At 47.6% G+C, this 19204-nt stretch overlaps 1 protein-coding gene across 1 annotated transcript in view; it reads left to right on the top strand.

Moving 5' to 3' along the window:
- The window catches only part of CACNA2D4 (calcium voltage-gated channel auxiliary subunit alpha2delta 4), a 105239-nt gene that overhangs the window by 46798 nt on the left and 39237 nt on the right, over positions 1 to 19204 (top strand). Inside the window, exons 23-26 of the mRNA XM_046642079.1 lie at positions 2 to 95; positions 7779 to 7874; positions 10069 to 10196; positions 16200 to 16280. Of these exons, the coding sequence (XP_046498035.1) occupies positions 2 to 95; positions 7779 to 7874; positions 10069 to 10196; positions 16200 to 16280 (399 nt within the window). The remainder of the gene's footprint in view (position 1; positions 96 to 7778; positions 7875 to 10068; positions 10197 to 16199; positions 16281 to 19204) is intronic.

The following is a 19204-nucleotide window of genomic DNA, read 5'->3' as shown; positions in this document are numbered from 1 at the left end:
GGTGACGAGGAGCTGGTGCAGGAGGCATTGTTTGACGCAGTGGTGACGGCGCCCATGGAAGCCTACTGGACTGCACTGGCTCTCAACATCTCTGAGTAGGTACCAGGTGGGGCTGACGGTGCCGAGGAGGGAAACCCAGGATTCCCTTGGCTGAGTCAGGGTCCCTTCCACTACCTGGCCAGCGGCTCAGGGGACCACCCACATCCTCTGGCCTAAGATGAACAGTGACAGTGACAAGGGTGGGAAGATGTCAGCGGAGCGAGAAGGACCTTCACACAGCCCCTGTAAAGCAGGGCTTGGCGAAGCTTCCGCACGCACACATGCTGCTGCCCTCTCTCCCCTCTGCAAAAGCTCCAGGGCAGGCCCCCTGGCCCGGCACAGGTCCGAATCCCCCATCCCCACTGTAGCAGCCCCATCCCAACAACCCCTCTCCCAAGGGTGGGCCCTAGCTTGGGCCAGCTGGGCTAGTGAGAGCCCATTAGCCAAAGTACCCTGGAGACAGCAGCTCCAGAGGACTGGGGCCTTGTTTCCAGCAGGAAAGGTCAAGACACCATGAAGGACAAACTTGCCCTCAGTGTTTCCCAGCGTCTCAGACTGCCTCCCTCCCTTTGCGGATCCTTACCTGGCGCCATCATGTTTAGTGGCCAGATGGAAAGAAGAGATGAATGATGTGTGTGTGTGTGTGTCCTCACATGAGTGCTGAGAGGGCGTAAGATATTAATGAGGTTAGGAATAGAGTGGACCACAGCTTGTTCCTGAACAGGGAGTGTCAACAACAGCATGAAGATGTTAAACCTCTCCTAGACATGCAGTAAGGTGATTAATGCTATCCTAGTGAAAACACCAGCAGAATTGTATAGGAACAATCACCTATTTAAAAAAGCAAGAGGCAGAACGCTGTGCGTGGTATGCATCATATCTGTTAAAAGAGGGAAGAAGCATGTATGTGTACATATATATAAAATATCTCTGGAAGGCTAAATAGGAAACAGTGCTCACCAACTGCTTCAGTTAGAAAAATGGGTAACTGAAAGAGAGATGGAAGGGACACTTTCACTGTATAACTTTTTGGTACAATTTTGAACCATGTGAATGTATTACCTGTTCACAGTTAAATAAAACTAAAGTACAGGAAGGACAAGAGTACAAGGTGCCAGGCACTGTTCTAAGTACTTAGCGTATGCTAACCCATTTGATTCTCACAACAATCCTACAGTATAGGTACTATCAGTGTCCCCATTTTACAGATGAGGAAACCAAGGCAGAGTGAGACATCCAACCTGCCCAAGGTCATATTAATGTTAACAACATATTAATAAAGCTAAGGGGGAAAATCATATAATCATCTCCATAGGTGCAGAAAAGATATCTGAACAAATATTCACATCCATTCATGTTTTTAACAACCACTGAATAAAATGAAAATTGACCTAAACCTGAAAGTCAACATCATAATAGGGCCAGGGGCTCTCTCAGTAAAGACAGGAGCAAGACACATGCCCAGTTTGCCTCCTGCTGTTTAACAAGGTCGGGAGGTGGTAGTCAGTGCAATCAAAAGAGGGAACACACCTAGAGGCCATGAGAATTGGAAAGAAAGAAATGTTATCTCTGTTTAAAAGATGATATGATTATATAACTGGAAATCACAAGAGAATTAATAGGAAAACTAAACGGTAAGAGAATTCAGTGAAGTAGCAGTTTATAATATCAACATTCAAAAGTTCATAACCTTTATGTATACAAATAAAAGCCAGATAGAAGATATAATGTGAGGAGGCCTATTTAGGAGAGAAAAAAATGTATATATATATAACAAAATACCTAAGCATAAACCATAAGAAGTGTCCAAAAGCTTACATAGGGAAAGTTATAAAACACTCCTGAAAGACACAAAAGTAGACTTGAATGAATGGAGAGATATTTAGTGTTTTTGGTTAGGAAGACTCAACATCACAAAGATATGAATTCCTCCTAAGTTAGTTTATAAATTTAATGCAATCACAATAAAAATGCTATCAATATTTTTCGGGGTCCGGATAAGTCAATTATAAAGCTCATTTGGAAGAATAGGCAAGAACAGCCAGGAAAACCTTGAAAAAGAAAAGCAATGAAGGAAGGTTGGTTCTACCAAGATATTAAAACATATTACAAAATCTCTACAATTTATAAAGTGTGGTATTGACCCTTGAAGAGAGAGGCAGACCGAGGGAACAGAATAGAAAATCTAGAAATTCATCTAAATGCACGTGGAAATTTAGTATATGGCGAAGGCATCGTGTCGAATCTGTGAGGGAGCGATGGGTTGGAAGCCATATGGGGAATGATAACATCGTATTCCTTCATCACACGGTACACCTGGATCAGGGCCAAATGGCTCGAAGATAAAAGTGAAACTGTGTGAGCGCTAAGAAGACACAGGAATCACTGGCTGTAAAATGTAGGTGTGGGGAGACCCCTCCCACTGACTCCTCCAGTCCAGAAGCCATGAAGAAATGACTGATAAATTTAACAACAGAAAAATTTTTATTTGGCAAAAATAAAAACTTGAGCAGGGTGAAAGAGAAATGACAGACTGGAAAAATGTTTGCAACTTATAAAACAAATAAAAGGCTGCCATCCCTACAGTGCGTCTTCAGGACAGATAAAGAGCTTCAGAAATAGCTAAGGAAAAAACCAGCCTCTTTATAGGAAGGATGATTGAGAGATATGGAGAGTCCATAGAGAATACATGCAAATAGTCCCTTAAATATATGAACAAATGCTCAATCTCGCTCATAATAAAGGGAATGCAAATTAAAACTATACAGAGCTTGTCGCTCACTCGATAGGTCACCACTGCAGTTTGTTGCTGTGCACATTTGGCGAGGCTGCGGAGAACCAGGCACTCTTGTATATTGTGGGTAGGAATACAAAATGTTTCAGAGCATATGGAGGAGAATTTGACAATATTTAACAAAACTACATATACATTTACACTTTGACCCAGCAGTCCCACTTTTAGGAGAATTTATCCTAAATATTCACAGGCAAAAATAGGAAAAGACATACACAGGAGCTATTCATTATAACACTATTTATAACAGTAAAGGATTGGAAATAAAGGAAATGTCCATCAGTAGGAGCGTAGTTAAATAAACCGTGGTAGATCCATATGGTGGGATCCTACATAGCTGTAAAAGATGAGAAAAATCCCTACATACTGCTATGGAATGGTCTCAGCAATGGAGAAAAGTGTGTATAATACCCCCAGTGTTATCTAAAAAGGAGGGAATGCAAATGTGTTTTCACAGTTACTTACGTATATATAAACATATACATTTATAGTTTTTAATGGAACCATAAACAAGCAAACAAAAAAGCTTACCTACAGGCCGAGTGAAGGAAGAGGGGGGATGGGGGCAGAGGCAGACTCTTCGAAATGCGCCTGATTTTGGCTATCTGACTCTGGAACCGTGTCGCTTTGTATCATTACAAAACAAAACTAAATTCTAAAAAATCACGTCTAAAAAACGAAAGCAAAGGAAACAAACTTAGCTGTGTATCAAGTTCATGAAATAACCATATATAGGGGAATTCCTTAAAGGGACTTTGAAACAAAGATCTATAAACACTAAACAAATAAAATCTGAAACTGCTCAATAATCACGTTGCTAGAAACAACATTGGCACTGTTATTCTCAAATTTATCAATATAGATAGAGAAAATAGTATTATGTTAATGTTATTATGAACCAAGATTTTCAGCAAAAGAGAAAAGAGATGCAAATTTTAAAAATCAAAGTCTAGGTATATGCTAAGGATGAATTGGAAATATCCGTTTGAACTCGTGATGTATTTTCTCTTGAAGAAACAAAAAGGGCACCCTAGCTCTGTCCCCTGAAAGGACCGATCTCACTGAACACCCTAGACCCAGATCATGGACTAGCAAAGTCCACATTAAGAAACCCTCGTTAGGGACCCCGTGGCGTAGTGGTTAAGTTTGGTGTGCTCTCCTTTGATGGCCTGGGTTCACAGGTTCGGATCCTGGTGCAGACCGACACAACTTGTCAGCCACACTGTGGCAGCAACCCATATGTAAAGTGGAGGAAGATGGGCACAGATGTTAGCTCAGGGCAAATCTTCCTCAGCAAAAAAAAAAAAGTCCTCATTAACATGACTCTAGTGAGTGACCTTTGGAGAATTGGAGAAATGTCTCAGCCCAGGAAGGGGGCAGGAAATGTACAAATGAGCCAGGAGCATCTTGTCATATCAGGAAGCAAGAAGTTACTAAAGACTAAGGAGTTTGTGTCAACGGGACCCCAGAGCCAACCTGCAGAGGCTCTCACTGGCCAACCGTGGGACAATCAGAGCAGCACAAATAATAATGACTGCAATGGCTTAAAACACGTTAAATATGCTAAAATCCTGTGTTTATGATAATACCGAAAAAAACTCTCATTGGTCATCTTTGGAAGATGTTAGGAAACCAACTCATTATTCTAAAAACTGGTAAATAAACAGAAAGATTCAATTATTTATCCTGCCTCTCCTGGGCCGCCGAAGTGGAGCACACCAACCTTAACCACTAGGCCACAGGGACGGCCCACCAATGGCACTTTTCAGAGTAAATAAATCTAAAATTTGTGTGGAACCACAGGAGACCCTGAAGAGGCACAGCTATCTGGAGAAAGAACAAAGCTGGAGGTATCACGCTCCCTGATCTCAGCCTCTTTGTGTTGTGGTATATGTGTAATGAAATACTACTCAGCTGTAGAAAAAGAATGAAATCGTGCTATTTGCAGCAACATGGATGGACCTAGAGGGTATTGTGATAAGTTAAATAAGTCAGACAGAGAAAGACGAACACCTTATGATTTCACTCATATGTGGAATCTAAAAACAAAATAAATGAACAAACAAGACAAAACAGAGCCAGACGCATAGATACAGAAAACAGACTGGTGGTTACCAGAGGGGAAAGGGCTTCAAGGGGAGCAGAATGGATGCGGGTGATCAGGAGGTACAAACTTCTAGTTATAGAATGAATAGGTCATGGGAACGAGACGTGCACCATGAGGAATATAGTCACTAATATTGTATTAACTTTGTACGGTGATGGATGCTAAATAGGCTTGTGGTGGTGATCGTTTCGTAACGTACATAGACGTTGAATCACTATGTTGTACACCTGAAACTAATATCATATTGTATGTCAATTAAAAAATATTTTTAATTCCAATGGCATTTTTCACAGAAATAGAACAAACAATCCTAAAATTTGTATGGAACCACAAAAGGCCTGACTAGCCAAAGCAGTCTTCAGCAAGAAAAACAAAGCTGGAGGCATCGCACTTCCTAATTTCAAACTACATTATAAAGCTATAGTAATCAAACCAGTATGGCACTGGCATAAAATCAGACACATGGATCAATGGAACCGAAGAGAGCCCAGCAATAAGCCCATACATACATGATCAATTAATTTATGACAAAGGAGCCAAGAATATACAAGGAGGAAAGGACAGTGTCTTCAATAAATGGTGTTGGGAAAACTGGACAGCCACATGCACAGCAGTGAAACTGGACCGCTAACACCATACACAAAAATCAACTCGAAATGAATTAAAGACTTGAAGGTAAGACCTGAGGCCATAAAACTCCTAGAAGAAAACATGGCAGATAAGCTCATTGACATAAGTCATGGCAATGATTTTTTGGATTTGACGTCAAAAACAAAGGCAACAAAAGTGATAATAAACAAGTGGGATTACATCAAACCAAAACAGTTCTACATAGCAAAGGACCATCAACAAAATGACAAGGCAATCTACTGAATGGTAGAAGATACTTATAACTTATTTATCTGCAAGGGGTTAATATCCAAATATAGAAAGAACTCGTATAACTTAACAGCAAAAAACCAAACAATCCAATTAAAAAGTGGTCAGAGTACCTGAATAGACATTTTTTTTAAAGGAGACATGCAAAGGTCAACAGGTACATGAAAAGGGTCTCAGCATCACTAATCATCAGGGAAATGCAATCAAAACCAGAATGGTACATCACCTCACACCTGTCAGAATGGTTGTTATAAAAAAGACAAGAGATAACAAGTGCTGGCAAGGATGTGGAGAAAAGGGAATTCTGGTGCACTGTTGGTGGGAATGTAAAGTGGTGCAGTCACTAAGGAAAACAGTATGGATGTTCCTCAAAAAATTAAAAATATGGGTGGGCCTGGTGGCATAGTGGTTAAGTTCACATGCTGCACTTTGGCGGCCCAGGGTTCGCCGGTTCGGATCCCAGGTGCAGACATGGCACCACTTGTCAAGCCATGCTGTGGTAGGCGTCCCGCAAATAAAGTAGAGGAAGATGGGCAAGGATGTTAGCTCAGGGCCAGGCTTCCTCAGCAAAAAGAGGAGGATTGGCAGCAGATGTTAGCTCAGGGCTAATCTTCCTAAAAATAAATAAATAAATAAATAAAACCATCATATGATCCAGCAATTCCACTTCTGAGTATAAATCTAAAGGAAAGGAAAACTGGGTGTGGAAGAGATATCTGTGCTCCCATGTTCATTGCAGCATTACTCACAACAGCCAAGGTATGGAAACATACCTTGCTAAGTGTCCATCAATGGATGAATGGATAAAGAAGATGTGGTGTGTGGATATATATATACACACTCGCACAATAGAATGCTATTCAGCCATAAGAAAGAAGGAAATGCTGCATGTGTGACAACATGGATGGACCTTGGGGGCATTATACTAAGTGAAATAAGCCAGAGAAAGACAAATACTGCATGGTGTCATTTATATGGGGGATCTAAAAAAAAAAGTCAAACTCGGAAACAGAGGGGAAAAGAGGGTGCCAGGGGCTGGGGGTGGGGGAATAGGGAGAGGTGGTAAAAGGATACAAACTTTCAAATATGAGCTGAATAAGGTCTGAGGATCTAACGCAGAACATGGTGACTATAGATGATAACACCGTATTGTATATTGAAATTTGCTAAGGTAGTAGAACTGAAATGTTCTCACCAAAAAAAAAAAGATAACTGTGTGAGGTGGTGGATGTGTTAATTAATTAGATGGGGGAATCCTTTCACAGTGTATACGTGTATCAAATCACCACAACATACACTTTAAATATCTTACAATTTTATATATCAACTATACCTAAATAAAGCTGAAATTTAAAAAAATTTTAAATGAAGAAGTGATGACATCCACCCTGGTGCCATTGTCATAGCAGCATGGCTTTGAGACTGTGAGAAAAATTAGTCACACTTCAGCTAGCTAATAATTTTTCCCCCAAATCTGGGCAGCAAGTTTGCGTCCCTGGCTCCCTCGGCTCCTCGGGGAACGGGCGCGCTCGCAGGGCTGTCACACCGCCAGGCTCTGCACGTGTGGTCAGGGCAAGTCAGAGCTCGGGAGAGCCCAAGACAGTTTCTCTTCCTGAGTTCTGTCTGTCTCCCAGAGCCAGACACCCCCAAAGCCTAGTAGACAGGTTAGGAGTTAGATCTGAAAAATAGAGGCAGAGGCCCGGGGACCCTGTTAACAAGGGGAGGTGCTGGCGGCGGGGGAGCCAGTGGACCTGCTGTCGGTGAAGGCGGTGCTCCCGGCGGACGGTGAGCGCGCTGTGCAGCCCCGGGGGGCCAGCCTGCCCAGATCCGGCCCGAGTCCGAGGGGCCTGCTGCCAGGGCAGGCTCGGCAGACCCTGCAGGCCTTCCCCGACTCCCTGAGCCCTCTTCCTGGCCTGCACTGCCTGGGTGCTGATGATCCCTGCTCTGTCTGCCCCACAGTGAATCGGAGCACGGCGTGGACGTGGCCTTCCTGGGCACCCGGGCCGGCCTCCTCAGAAGCAGCTTGTTCGTGGGCTCCGAGAAGGTCTCCGACAAGTGAGTCCCGCTGGGCACCCTGGGGAGGGGGTGTCTGCAGGCGTGTTCCTGTGGCCTGTGGGCGGGCAGAGACTTGGACTCCAGCAGGGCAGGAAGCGTGATGGGGTGAGGTTTACAGATTGGGAGAGTCAGAAAAGTAACCCTGGAGGTGTCCCCAGGAGGGGAGGGATGACAGCCCATCAGGGAGGAGAGCAGCCCAGACCTTGAAGCTGGGAGAGTTGATCAGGGATTCACTCCCACAGAGAGACACACAGAAATTGTTTTCCCCCGTGACTGGTCTCTGTGTAACAGGCTAAATCTTCTGGCCGTGTCCCCTCCTTTTGTCAACAACTTTCCCCATGCCCTAAACCAACAGTTCTCAACTGCGGGAGATTTTGCCACCTACCCCAGGGACATTTGGCAATGTCTAGAGACATTTTTGATCGTCACAACTGAGGGAAGGGGGTTTGGCTCCTGGCATCTGGTGAGTAGAGGCCGGGGATGCTGCCAAACGTCCAGCACACAGGACAGCCCCTACAATGATTGTCAGGCCGAAATGTCAGTAGTGCTGAGATTGAGAAATCTCGCTCTAAACAAAGCCCTGATTCTGGAAGAATCCTGTGACACCCAAGGACCAGCCCACCCAGGTATCCTCCTGCCAGAGAGTGCTGTGGCTAAGGGAGGGAGCCAGAGAAGGGTGCTGGGGGCGGGCAGCAGAGCCACCTGCCACTCTGCAAACCAGGAGACTCAAACAGTAGGGGCCAAGAGCCACCTGGAGGAGAACAGCCAGGGGGCTCCTGAGCGGACTGGACCCTGCCGTCCTGGCCTCCCACCCACTCAGTGCTCCTCTGGCTAAGTCCAAGCACGCTCAGCCAGGGGGCGCCATCTTTGAGCTGCTTCCAGGACTCTGTGATGGATCCATGCTTGCTAGAAAGCTGAGGCTTTCTAGGAAAACAAAATAAGTTGCTCTTCCCTCTCCCCACCTCCCCTCGGTCCCTGAGGGGTGGAAACAGAGGAAATCACGCTGTTTTACTGACCCTTTCCATGGCCCTGGTGGGGACAGGCCTGATCCAGTGCCTCAGCTGTGGATTCGCCTGAAGGCCTTGAACGGCCTTCCTGCCTGGCTCACCACCCACTCGTCCGTCCTCATCCCCTTCAACTTCCACCCCCACCAGAAAATCACACATCTGTGTCCTGTCTGGCCAAGGCAGACACACCTGCCCTGTGAAGGGTGAAAGCGTTCTCGGTGTCCCCCGCACCCTCTCTAAAAGGCTCTAAGAATGGAAGAGAATAGAAAATGATGCATTACTCTGTGCACTAAAGTCCTTAAAGCCATTGCCTAGAATGAGTAAGTCTGAGTGGTAAAATACAGACAAATCTGCCCTCCTTTATTTTAGTAGTATAACAATCTCGACACAGACAGGCCTTCCTGAGAATGAACACAGCCACCACAAATGGCTGCACGGGTGGTGCACAGCTCCAGAGGGCTCCCTTCACCTAGATCAGGACGTGCCTGCAGCCCAGGAACCGTGCAACAAGGCAGGTCTGCTTCTGGAATCAGTGTCAGCCAAACACTCTTAGAATCAAACCTCCATTCTCCACCTTGTGGGTTATCCACAAGTAACTTTTTTAATCCCCTGCCAGCTTCTCCCTGCCTCCCACTCTGCTTCTGGATGACACCCCCTTCTGGCGACTGCTGTGTGTTCAGGGAGCGCAAAACCATAATTAGCAAGGTACAGCTGCTCAAAAAAACAAAACTCAGAATGCATTCTAAAACCTAGAGGAGCTGACCTCTGAGGTAACCACCCCGGGGGGGGATTATGCCCCTCTCTTGGTGCAGTGACTACAGTCTCCTCTCTCAGTCACCCCAAGGAGCCAGACAAAAAGAAATCAGGCTAGATCCAAAAGAAATACACCCTACAGGCAAGAGTCTACATGAAGATGGAGGGGATTCTTTCGTCAATAGGCCCTATACCTCTTCTAGCCACTAATGTGCCATCAGCTGCAGCAGCGTTGGAGTCTAGAAAAGGCAAAATGGCTGGAGATCATTTTCTGGGGCACTAGCAGTTTAGGGGCTAATATTTTCTATCTGCAACTCTACCAAAGCAGAGAAATATGGCTCTCTTGGCCCAGCAGGACGACCTTGTGTAAAAAAGAAAAAGAGATGAACGTGTTCCCAGATTTGAGGGGAAGTACCAAACCTTTCTCCTTGTAGGAAGTTCCTGACTCCTGAAGATGAGGCCAGCGTGTTCACCATGGACCGCTTCCCTCTGTGGTACCGCCAGGCTGCTGAGCAGCCTCCTGGCAGCTTTGTCTTCAACCTCCGCTCTGCAGAGGGACCAGGTAAGCCACCCCTGCGCCCTGGGGCTGGGCAGGACCAGGGCACCTGCCTCCCGCTGTACTCTCAGTGGGGAACAGGAATGAGTTATGGGACAGACCATCCAGAGCCCTGGGCTCCCTTCCTCCCTTCCCTCCTGCACACATGAGCACCTCGAGCAGGCTCGCTTATGCCTTTCCACATGGCTGGTCTCTACCCTGAATATCGGGCAGATCATTTTATTCCCCAGCCAGCAGTCAAGGTTGGCATTTAAAATTCTGACATGGAACAAAGGAAAGAGATTTGACCCAAAAATCAAGAAGAGCTGGATTCTAGCCCAAATTCCAAATAGGAGGATATTGGAAGAGTTGATCTCTAAGATTCTTCTATTTCTAAACATCAGAGTGTCTTTGAAAGTTCCTTAAACCATCCAGATGAAAGCGATAGACTTTATAGCCTCGAGGTCTGCTGTCCTTAGAGTCCACTGCCTCACCTCGGCTCTTCCCAAACAGAGAAAGCAGCCCAGTCTCCAGCCACCTGGAGTCCCCCGGGAGCCACACCCTGAGCTTCTGGCCTGCTCCTCGGGAATGCCTGGTACTAATGGGGCACCTCCTGGCTGGCAAGCCACCAAGGGTTCAAAGGGTAGGAGCAGGGAGCCAGGATGGGGCCCCATGGACCACACCAGCAAATCCCTACTAGGCCAAAGATCAGGAAGGGTTTCAGCGCTGCGGGCACCTAACTCCGAACCCCCAGCCTAACTCTGAAAAATGGACATCCCCCCCGGCAAAAAGATTAAGTGACTTTAACAGAGCACCAATGAAACTGCAAAATGTTTAGAACAGACAGGGATCTTGGAGGGTAAATCACCCTCTTGGTTTACAATTGAAGAGACTGCAGTCCAGACAGGCTGAGGGACTTGTCCAGGGGTCTAAGAGTTTGGGGCAGAGCTAGCTTGCCACCAGGTCACCTCTGGGGGAGCCTGACCCCAGAACAGTGGCGCAAGAGGGCGTAGAAAGTATCCACATCCAGGTGGGAGTAAGCCAGTGAGGAGGGAGAGCAGGCAGGAGAGGAAGCATCTGAAATGAGAGGGGCCGGCTGGGAGTCAGCTTGGAACGAAGAGTTGTACTTCCCCTTCAAGACGTCCCTCCACCAAAACCCTTCCAGCCACCACTTCTACCAAAAATGCCCTCAAGCTTCCTGATGGAGAAGTGCCCTGAGCTGACAGCTGGGGAGGCCAGGCCCCAGAGGCTCCTCCTTGGGGCTCCAGGCAGCAAGGCGGGGTCCCCCTCTGTGCCCTCTCGATGCCTTCTTCACCTTGTGCTTCAGCCCAGCTCTCCATCCCACGCCTGTTCCCTCCACCCCATGTACCACTAATATGCTTTACAAAACATTTTTCACATATAACTCACTTAATCTGCACAATCCCATAAGAAAATGTTTCGTTCTTTTGTGCGTGGCTGTCCAGTTTTCCCAACACCATTTATTGAAGAGATTTCCTTTCTCCATTGTATGTTCTTGGCTCATTTGTAAAAAATTAGCTGTCTATATATGTGTGGGTTTACCTCTGGGCTCTCAGTTCTATTCCATTGGTGTGTGTGTCTGTTTCTCTGCAAGTACCATTGGTTACTGTAGCTTCGTAGGATATTTTGAAATCAGGGAGTGTGATGCCTCCAGCTTTGTTCTTTTTTCTCAGGATTGCTTTAGCTATTCGGGGTCTTTCTTTGTTCCATCTAAATTTTAGGATTCGTTGGTTGAATGTCATTGGGATTTTGATAGGGATTACACTGAATCCATATATTGCTTGAGGTAATATGGACATTTGAAATATGTTAATTCTTCCAGTCCATGAGCATGGAGTATCTTTCCACTCTTTTGTGTCTTCTACTTCTTTCAGTAATGTCTTATAGCTTTTAGTGTACAGGTCTTTCATCCCCTTGGTTAAATTTATTCCCAGGCATTTTATTCTTTTTTTTGTGATTGTAAATGGGCTTGTTTTCTTGATTTCTCTTTCTGCCACTTCGTTGTTAGTGTATAGAAATGCAACTGATTTTTATATGTTGATTTTGTATCCTGCAACTTTATTGTATTCATTTATTATTTCTAATAGTTTTTTGGTGGATTCTTTAGGGATTTCTATACATAAAATCATGTCATCTGCAAATAGAGACAGTTTTACTTCTTCCTTTCCAATTTGGATCCCTTTTATTTCTTTTTCTTGCCTAATTGCTCTGGCTAGCACTTCCAATGTTATGTTGAATAGGAGTGGTGAGAGTGGGCATCCTTGTCTTGTTCCTGTTCTTAGAGGGATGGCTTTCAGTTTTTGCCCATTGAGTATGATGTTGGCTGTGGGTTTGTCAAATATGGCCTTTATTATGTTGAGGTACTTTCCTTCTACACCCAATTTATGGAGAGTTTTCATCATAAATGGATGTTGACTCACTATTTTACACCATACACAAAAATTAACTCAAAATGAATTAAAAACTTGAATGTAAGACCTGAAACCATAAAACTCCTAGAAGAAAATATCGGCAGTACACTCTTTGACATCAGTCTTACCAGTAACTTTTGGAATATGTTTCCTCAGGCAAGGAAAACAAAAGCGAAAATAAACAAATGGGACTGCATCAAACTAAAAGCCTCTGCACAGCAAAGGAAACCACCAACAAAACAAAAAGACAACCTACCAACTGAGAGAAGATGTTTGAAAATCATATATCCAATAAGGGGTTATTATCCAAAAAATATAAAGAATTCATACAACTCAACAACAAAAAAAAAACAACTTGATTAAAAAACGGGCAGAGGATCTGAATAGACATTTTTCCAAAGAAGATATTCAGATGGCCAACAGGTACATGAAAAGATGTTCAACATTACTAATTATTAGGGAAATGCAAATCAAAACTACAATGAGCTATCACCTCATGTCCTCCAGAATGGCTATTACTAAAAACACAAGAAATAACAAGTGTTAGAGAGGATGTGGAGAAAGGGAACCCTCACACACTGCTGGGAGGAATGTAAATTGGTGCAGCCACTATGGAAAACAGTATGGAGAGTCCTCAGAAAATTAAGACTAGAACTACCATGATTTAGCTATGCCACTTCTGGGTATTTATCAAAAGACACAAAAACACTAATTCACAAAGATGTACACACCTTCTTGTTCATCGCAGCATTGTTTACAATAGCCAAGACTTGGAAGCAACCCAAGTGCCCATCAACAGATGAATAGATAAAGATGTGGTACATATATACAATGGAATACTACTCAGCCATAGAAAAGATGAAATCTTGCCAATTGCGACAACTTGGATGGACCTTGAGGGTATTATGCTAAGCAAAATGTCAAACAAAAAAAGACAAATACCATATGATTTCACTCATATGTGGAAGATAGATACACAAACACACATAGATACAGAGAACAGACTGGTAGTTACCAGAGAGGAAGAGAGTGAGGGGAAAGCACCTTTACCCCTTTGGGTAAAGGGAGTCATTTGTCTGATGATGGATGGAAACCAGGCTTTTGGTGGTAAACACAATGTAGTGTACACAGAAGTAGAATTATAATGACGCACAGCTGAAATCTATATAATGTTATAAACCAGAGTCCTCGATAAAAAAAAAAAAGTATTCTTCTTACCCCTCTTCTTAACACGGGGGCAATCTGAGGGTCAGAGAGGTTCTGTGGCCTGGCCAGGATCACACAGCTAGGGAGCCACAGAGGCAGGCTAAACCCAAGGTCTGCCCACCAAAGTCCAGGGTTTTTACTGCACTGAGTGTCGGGCAGGGAGGGGAGGGCAGAGGCAAGTGCTGTCATTCCAGCGAAACCCCACCAGGGAGGTTCTCAAAGCCAGGGTGAAGGACCCTTGCCAGCCGACCTTGCCCACCCCGAGCCAGAAAGGTGGTTCTTCCTTTGGGGAACCATCTATAATAGTGCAAAGGGCTCCCCACAGAGGGGCTCCTGCAGCATCGCGGGGAGGTTCTCTGGGGTGAGGCCCTGTCCCTGCCCCTGCTCGCGGAGACAGGCTCCTTCCTGCCTCCCCGTTACCGCGATGGGGCTGTGGGCTGCTTGGGAGCTCTTTGTGGCGGTGAGGTAGGAGGGCAGGTGGGTGGGGAACTGAGCCACAAAGAGAGAGGGAGGCTGGCAACTCCAGCAGGGGACGGCTGGGTAGGGAGGCAGGAGCTGGCTCTCTGTTCACACCCTCGCTTACTGGCTTAGCTGAGGCATATGCTTAGAGACACGTGGACACCTCTGCACACTCCCATTCTCCCCCAAGAAAGAAAATAACAATTTCATTTTAATGAGGGCGGGGTCGGGGGACCCTGAGGAGGCCGGGAGTCTGCTCCAAGGGGTGGAGGTTTCCCTCTGCCTCTCCAGGCTGACTCTTGCCCTTTGCCTGGGGCCTGGTGGGCTGAGTTCTGCCCACGCGATGCTGTCTTTTGCAGTCGGTGCCTGAAAACCCGCCAGCACAGAGCAGAGTCTCACCAATGCCCAGGTGGCTCAGGCCTGTTACTCCTGCTTTCACAGCCCCCCTTCCTGGGCCAGCCCCTGGGCCCTGCCCCCACCCCAGCACTTGGAAGGGTGCTCATCCACCCCAAGTGCTGCACCAGGTAGCTGCTAGGTGACCCAGGCGCTGAAATTCCTGACGTCCCCAGAAACTGCATCATCAGGGCCTTCGCTTGGGTGCTTCCTACAAGCCTGTGTCCATTGGAGCACACGTACGATGGCAGTTCTCCCAGCAGGCAGCCCGCGGGCCTGGAGAATACTGCAGGGGCTCAGCCACATCAGTATCTTCTAGATGCTCCCAGAAGCAAGGTCAGGAAGCCAACTTCTGTGTCCGTTGTGGTCCCTTGCAGCTTCATCGTGGCAAATTCCTAGAGTCAAGGACAACCTTTCTCCTAGAATCAGATTAATTTAGATTTCTGTGAGATATTTGATTACAGCGAGGTGTGATGGGTAATCTTAGCTAAATAGTGGATACAGGAAACCAGTGGTTAATTTAAGTTCCATCACAACTGACACTGTAGTAATCTCCACATGAGATTCTCATGACCTGTTTGATTCCAGCAACATTCGCTGTAAAGTTCTAACAAGATAGTGCTGATAAAATCTTGCCCCTTTCTTGGAATTGTAGTAATGGAACTTTACCTGTAGACAAGAGTGCTTTGAAATCTAATCCAGGTCCATGGACTGATGAAAATTAAGAAGCCCAAGGTCACATACTAGCCTGCACCAGCTCAGAGCCAGAAAGCTCTGTTTTAACGTAGGGCTGAAACTGCCGTCCAAATTCTGCATCTCTAGGGGACTGATTCTCCTAAAAGAGGTGGAAAAGCAACTCAAGCAAGCCCCTTGCCCTTCTGGAGCCTGGCAGAGTGCCCCAGAAGGGCAGTGAACAGCTGGACAGCAGGCAAAAGTCATGGTGGGTTGTGTCGGGTTGGCCACCAATGATCAGGATTTATGGTGTGCCTTGGATGTGTCAGACGCCAGCCAGCCTTCTGTGCCTGATGCAGCCCTGGTGTCTGGCTTCCTGAAGGGGCTGTCAGTGTCACTCTGACTCATGTGACAGATGAAGGACAACCCAGGGTCAGCCACCACCAAGTCCTGGAATGCAGCCTCTCTGCTCAAAAGGATCGTTTGACAAAACACAAGTCTTCTGGGTGGGACGGGTCACAGCAAGGTCCCTGAGCATAAGGTTGGCAGCCGCAGACAGATGTGCTGCCTTGACAAAGAGCAAACTCACAGTGTCCTGGTGGCACTGCCAGCACTGTGTTGTCCAGGTGTCCAGGGACCTGGGTGTCTGTATCTGGCAGGTTCAGAGCTGCACAGAAAGGTGGGCAGCGCCTGACACTTGGGAGGCGCTCTGCCAAGACCAGCAGTTGACAGCACAGAGACAACGTCCCCAAAGCCCACCCACCCAAGGGGCGTCCTCCCCTGGCACTTACACTGGTCCTCTCGGCCTCCCCCAGCCACCGCACTCCCCGATGCTGAGAAAGTGACTCAGCAACTTTTGTTTCCTCAGAAAGTCCAGGCGAGCCGGTGGCAGTAACTGCGAGCACAGCTGTAGCCGTGACAGTGGACGAGAAGACAGCCATCGCTGCAGGTAGGGGCCGCCTTTTGTGTCGCTGAGCCCGGGAGTGAGTCAATGCCAGGAGGAATGCACACAGGAATAGCAGGAGGAGCCCTGCCTGTGGTCTGCAGGGGCCTCAGTCCTCCAGCTGTAAGTTTTCCCAGGTGAAATGTGGGACCAAGGAGGAACGGAGTCTTCCCAAGGCACTGTGTTTATAAAACCCTAAAACCTTAGACCTAAAAGAATTTATGAAGAGAGTGAATGAAGCCCAGAGAGGTTAAGAGTTCTGCTCAAGGTCACACAGGACAGAGACTACAATCCAGACCTCCTTTCCACCCCTCTGCATGCTACCTTCGTCTTCCGTCACCATGGGTCTCATGCCCCAGTGAAGAGAGAACTGAGCTTATGACTCAGGCCCTAAGTAAGAGCTCAGTATGTGTGTTCAGTCCATGCCAGGCACCTCGGGAACTGCTTCCCGCGTGCATTCCCATTTAGCTCTCTGGGTGATCCGATGGCGCCAATACTCTTGGCTCCATTTTACAGATGAGGAAACTGAGACACAGAATAGTTATCTGCCCAAAGTCCTGCAGCTAATAATCGATGAGGCTAGACTTTGAACCCGGATCACCTCTCTCTAAGGCCCAGCTTCACTACTCTGTATTGCAATCTGCCTCAAATGTGACGAGAGCATCCCGTGACCCTCACGAGCTGCCCCTGACTTTGTACCTTCTTGGAGCCTACGAAAGTCCTTGGCATGTGTCTCACTGTCTGGGAGGTGTCAGGCCTGTGCAGTGAAGCGCTCCTCATCCTGGTCTCAGCTTCCAGGTCTTAGACCCGGCTGTGTCCTGAAAAGTTGTGCGATCCGGTGGGCATCAGGCATCAGCCGTGGTGGATCCTTGAATCAGCCCCTGTCTTGCTCGCCCAGGGGCCCCCAGCCAGGGCAGGACGCCTACAGCTGGCGTGGGGCAGGGCAGGCAGGCCCAGGGTGCCTTCTCCCTCCTGGCTGACTTCCGGGCGAAGGGGATGGAAGAAGCAGGCTGGAGTCAGGCAGAGACTGTCCGACTCTGTCTTCCTGCCTCAAGGAGGGCACAGGGCCATCCTGAGCCAGGCTCACGGGCTTCTTTTCCACCCTGGGATGAGAGGTAGGAGAGAAGGACTCTGTCTAACGGCTAGATGCCTTCGTCAGGAAGCACTGGCCTCCTTGCTGCCTTCAGGATGCAGCTCTGGAGGGGACCCATGCCCTCCCCGCTGCCTTTGTTCCCTAGCCCGTGGCATGCTAATTCCAGACCCACATCTAGGCCAAAGTTTGACCCCAGGCTTTGCTTCCTAGAGACTGTTCTGTGGTCCCAGCTGAGTCTGTACCTGTCCTGCCCTCTCCATGACGTGGGCCTTCTCAGCATCTGTGCCCCTGAAAGTCTAGGAAAGAGAAGGGGCCGGGGGTCAGGCTGCTGGCTGCGCTCTCCTGCACTCTCCAATTGTTTGATATCATTTTTAACTCAGAGCTGAATTGGAGCCATGAGGGGTTGCCATAGAAACTGTGTCCTGGTGCCTCTGGTTTAACTCACTGCAGACAACCGCTCTGATGCTCTGGGGCACATGCATGTGACAGGAAAAGGATGAGCCGCTGGAGACTTCATACTTCAATTTTTTTTTTTTTTTTGGTCTCTTTTTGTAATCTCCTCTCCTTGGCCTACGGCTCAGCCTCCCTGATCCGGAGCCAGCAGGGGCTTGTAGCTCAAGGTGGGTAGGCAGCTTGTTTGCTGTCCTGGGAGCAGCTTCCCTTGGACAGTGGTGGCACTGTGTGCATGTGAGCTCCAGGACTGAGTGAGCACAGTGTCTGGTGGGCAGGCCGCACATGTGATCTGCGCACTGAGCAAAGGGGAGAAGATGGGAGAAGGACACTCGGACCAGCTAAGGGGTAGCTCCGGGCCAGGCAGGTGTGTATCTATTGCCACGAGTTCTTGTGGAAGGACAGATGAATGAGAAGGATCATCTTAGTCTCTAAGCAGGTGATTTATCAGCAGTTTATGCAAGATTTCTAATCTGCAAGTGTGTTTCTCTAGCACATGTCTTGCAGTACGCGTGTGCCCCTGTATGAAGGCCTTCGTGCGGTGGGCCTGCTCTCTGGAGCTGCCTGAGGGCTGCTCCTTCGAGTTCCTATGCTGCAAATGGGCGTGGCCATGAGACCTCTGTGTCTGCCCATGGCACAGTGACTTGAATAACATATCTGTGTGCGCCCCAGGCCTGCGCCAGGCTGGTGAGGCCTGCCCTCTGCTCCCGCAGTGGGCTCAGGGAACAGTGGTCTCTCAGGTCTGCTAGAACTCTTGGGGCTACAGGAGGGCAGCACCCCACAATTATCACCACCTAGGAAAGGAGAACAGCCCAGTTCTGCCGGGAGTCCGGCTGAACTCCAGGAATGGGGACCCTGATGGCTCAGGTCTCCCTGGGGTTTGCTCCTGGCTCACTAGAGTGTCATCCAAAGGAAGGCTCCAGGAAAGGAGAAAATTTCACCTTGGTCTCTGAAGACTAATGAACCATCAGTCCAGACCTGGTCAGTCAGAGGCCAGTCTCGGCCTAGGGGTGGGTCCCTCGGGCATGGGACGGACAAACAACCCCAGAGGTCTTGCTCTGCCACTCATCCCCTTTCCTGTCCCCTCATCTCAGCCCTCCAGTTCATAATTCTGATGCCTCACCTCGTGAGCCCTGTGAAGGATCATAAGCCGAGTGTCATCTGCCTGTTCCTAAGGTCAATCTCGAAAGTGCACGATGGTAATAGGTTAACCGGGGCTCCTCCTTCCTGTCAGCAAAGCCCACCAACCTCACCAAGGCTGATAAAAGCCGGTCAGCAGAGGAGCTCCCCAGACTGCTTTTAGGGAGCCCTCCGCAGTTCCCATTGCACAGTGGGGTCCTCTGGGCAAACGCATGCCTTCCTCCCGCACGGGCCCGTCTGTGTGTGA

This window comes from Equus quagga, chromosome 1, assembly GCF_021613505.1.
Source record: "Equus quagga isolate Etosha38 chromosome 1, UCLA_HA_Equagga_1.0, whole genome shotgun sequence".
Taxonomy (NCBI): Eukaryota; Metazoa; Chordata; class Mammalia; order Perissodactyla; family Equidae; genus Equus; species Equus quagga.
Note: the sequence above shows the minus strand (reverse complement) of the source record. Positions and strands in the feature narration are given on the sequence as shown.